At 36.8% G+C, this 3060-nt stretch overlaps 1 protein-coding gene across 1 annotated transcript; it reads left to right on the top strand.

The window, feature by feature from the left end:
* Positions 1–800: 800 nt before the first annotated feature.
* LOC111412123 (expansin-like A2) lies at positions 801–2343 on the top strand. The gene is made up of 4 exons (XM_023042900.1): positions 801–1150; positions 1228–1337; positions 1454–1632; positions 1932–2343. The coding sequence occupies exons 1-4, from the start codon at positions 880–882 to the stop codon at positions 2320–2322; spliced, it is 951 nt and encodes a 316-aa protein (XP_022898668.1). The 5' UTR covers positions 801–879; the 3' UTR covers positions 2323–2343.
* Positions 2344–3060: the final 717 nt, after the last annotated feature.

Below are 3060 nucleotides of genomic sequence, written 5' to 3'. Positions count from 1 at the left end.
CTTTTGCAATTCCACAAATTTCATGTAGTAATTCAGGTTGTTGATCTACCACACCCGAAATAACAGTCAGTCGCGAATCCTATATATATAATGATATGGAAGGGGATCGACACTCAAAATGTATTCTTCAATCAGCGCTTTGTCTTCTTCAACAATCAAGGCATTGACCTTTGGACATTGTTCGGCCCTGTGAGGGACCGTAGAGCTGGGATATTCAGGAAGAACATGTTGATCCAGCTTGATGCCGTCAAGAATTCCTGACTATTGCATGGGAACAGGTTCATCTTCGAAGTATTTTTCCCTTTCAATATTTTTAGACAACCGATTGAACAGGGGAGCCTAAACGGCATTGAGGATGAGTCCACCGGTCGACAAACGACTTTGTTCAATTCGTTCACAAGTCCCCTACAATGATAGGGTGCCCAACTTGACATTCGAATATTCAGAAGCAGTTGTTTGATCTGAGATGGACCGACCTCGTACCTAGCACAACCATTAGTAGGGGTACGTTTCATCCTCTTTGGCTCCGCCCCTAGTTGACACAAACAAGATTTTATCCTGCAATTTCAATGTCAAGAATAATATTATTTAGCATTCTGATATTTAACACCAGTCCTAGCAACAGTTCTACCAACGTTAAATTATAAGTTCAATTAAATACAATGAAATACCGCCCGTTTAGTAGGACACATGATATGGTTGTGCTAGATTTCATTATGATGATGCTAATGCTAGGACAAGGTTTCTTGTTCTCTCCAGCTGTTTATGCATAGGCAAAAAGTTCTCCGCGTAATAATGAATATTGTCTCGCCGCCTATTTGAAAACGCCCATCTGTTTTCCTCTTCCTCTATGTAAGAACTTTCGACTGTTAGTGATGAATGAACAAAATAATATGCAAAGTTTGCCTATTTTTAATCTCTGACCTGTACTCCACCATCTCTTCACACGTTTTCTCTCTATATCTAGCTTCTTCAGTCTCCTTTCTTTCTCAACAATATTCATACATTCCTCAACGAAAAAAAAAAAAAAAAAATATGCCCATCTTACTTTGCTTAATCTTCCTTCTCTTCTCCTCTGCAACTGCTGATTGTGAACACTGTGTGCATCAAACAAAAGTTTCTTTCTTTTCTAAAGCTGAAGCCCTTCAATGTAAGAATCATTTTTTCCCCTTAATTACTTATAATTTTAGTGTGGAATTGTATTTACTTATATAATTATCATTGCAGCTGGTGCTTGTGGCTATGGTTCTTTGGCTATAGGATTCAACGGCGGCCGCCTTGCAGCAGCCACCGCCACTCTGTACAAGGAAGGAGCTGGTTGTGGTGCATGTTTTCAGGTACAAATATTGTATTATCAGCAACGTTTAAGCTTAATGTAACCCCTTTACATTTTTATTTTTTATTTTTTGAAAAAGTAATAATTTGGAATTGATTGGATATATGTTGAATGTAGATAAGATGCAAGGACACCGCCTTTTGTTCTAAGGAGGGGACTACGGTGATCGTAACCGATCGCAACACCGATAACAAGACCGATTTTGTTGTGAGTAGCAGAGCTTTCATGGCCATGGCTAAAAAGGGGATGGATCAGAACATTTTGAAACTTGGCATTGCCAATGTCGAGTACAAAAGGTAACATCAATGAATAAATTTTCAAATTTTTTTTCCCCTTTTTTAATAGTCCTTAGTTTTAATGAAATGGAGTGACTTTTGTGATAAGATTAATTAATGTAGTGGTTTAGTTATACCCACCATGTAAAAGAGTGTCAATTGGTCCAACACTAAAAGCACTGGGCCATGTCATGTCTTGGAGCTTTCCCACTGGACAGACATCAACTGGCCAATATGATTACTTTTGGTAAACGTTGGTGGGCATTTATTGAGTGAATTTCTGTTGAGGTTGTCTGATCATGAATATAATTGTGTAACAGGGTTCCTTGTGAATATAAAAACAAGAACTTGGCCATTCGAGTCGAAGAATCTAGCCAAAAGCCACATTATTTGGCAATAAAGTTCTTGTATCAAGGTGGAAAAACTGAAATTGTCGCGGTCGATGTAGCTGCACAAGCTGATTCGTCCAATTGGACCTTCATGAGTCGAAGTCACGGGGCCATTTGGGAAACCAGTAGAGTTCCAACGGGGGCGTTGCAGTTCCGATTCGCTGTGACAGCCGGGTACGACGGGAAATGGTATTGGGCAAAAGGTGTGCTTCCTGCTGATTGGAAGAATGGTGTGATCTATGATTCTGGGCTGCAAATAACTGATGTGGCTGAGGATGGCTGTTCTTCATGTCATGACAAAAGCTGGATACCAGATTCTTAAATAATCTTAGATGAATTTGTCCAAAAAAGAACAGGGAAATTAGAATAAGAGAACAACTTAATCGTGTAAACCAATAGAAGTATATTATTTATGCGACTTTTCTAATAATGATATCTTTATAGATTGAATTTTATATACTAAAATAACTACATTGACATGTTTATATTTTTCTAGACAATTGTGCTACTTGCACATCATGGGGTCCACTTCCATGTGTGTGCACCTATATAGATCCCATGCAAAAGGGTCTGATTCTTTTCTAAATAAATATGTTGGGCCCCCTCTTTTCAAGAAGAGACCCAAATCCTACCCACTAGTTTTTGGGCATTGAACATATGGAAGGCAACTTACACAAATACACTTAAATACCAAAAATTGATCCTTAGGAACGCATAAAACACGTTCTAAATCATTATATTTCTTAACGCGATAATCATTCAACACCTCAAAATCGAAAATCAAAACAAAATATTTTGCTTTCCAGATAAAATCTACAGTCAATGACATTTTTGTTACATTTTTTCAAAGGAAATTTCTTTATATTTTCTGAAAATCTGCATATAATCAATAGAAATCCTTCGTGTGAGTAATTTTTGAATTTTGATTAAAATATTTTAAGTTTTGTTTGATTATTCAATTTTACGTTTGTTCATATGAAAATTCAACTTTTTATTTATGGTTCTATATTGGTATACATAAAAATTCAACTTTGAATTAATGTTTTGATTTAGTATACAT

The sequence above is a fragment of the Olea europaea genome, chromosome 16 (assembly GCF_002742605.1).
Source record: "Olea europaea var. sylvestris chromosome 16, O_europaea_v1, whole genome shotgun sequence".
NCBI lineage: Eukaryota > Viridiplantae > Streptophyta > Magnoliopsida > Lamiales > Oleaceae > Olea > Olea europaea.
The sequence above is the reverse complement of the archived record's forward strand: the minus strand, read 5'-3'. Positions and strand labels throughout refer to the sequence as shown.

What these genes read in the sequence shown, in the direction of transcription:
- LOC111412123 (XM_023042900.1), top strand. Translation starts at nt 880, where the DNA reads ATGAACAAAATAATATGCAAAGTTTGCCTATTTTTAATCTCTGACCTG. An exon ending in GTTGTGGTGCATGTTTTCAG is followed by an intron (nt 1,338 to 1,453) that starts GTACAAATATTG and finishes TGTTGAATGTAG; the next exon opens with ATAAGATGCAAGGACACCGC. An exon ending in GCCAATGTCGAGTACAAAAG is followed by an intron (nt 1,633 to 1,931) that starts GTAACATCAATG and finishes ATTGTGTAACAG; the next exon opens with GGTTCCTTGTGAATATAAAA.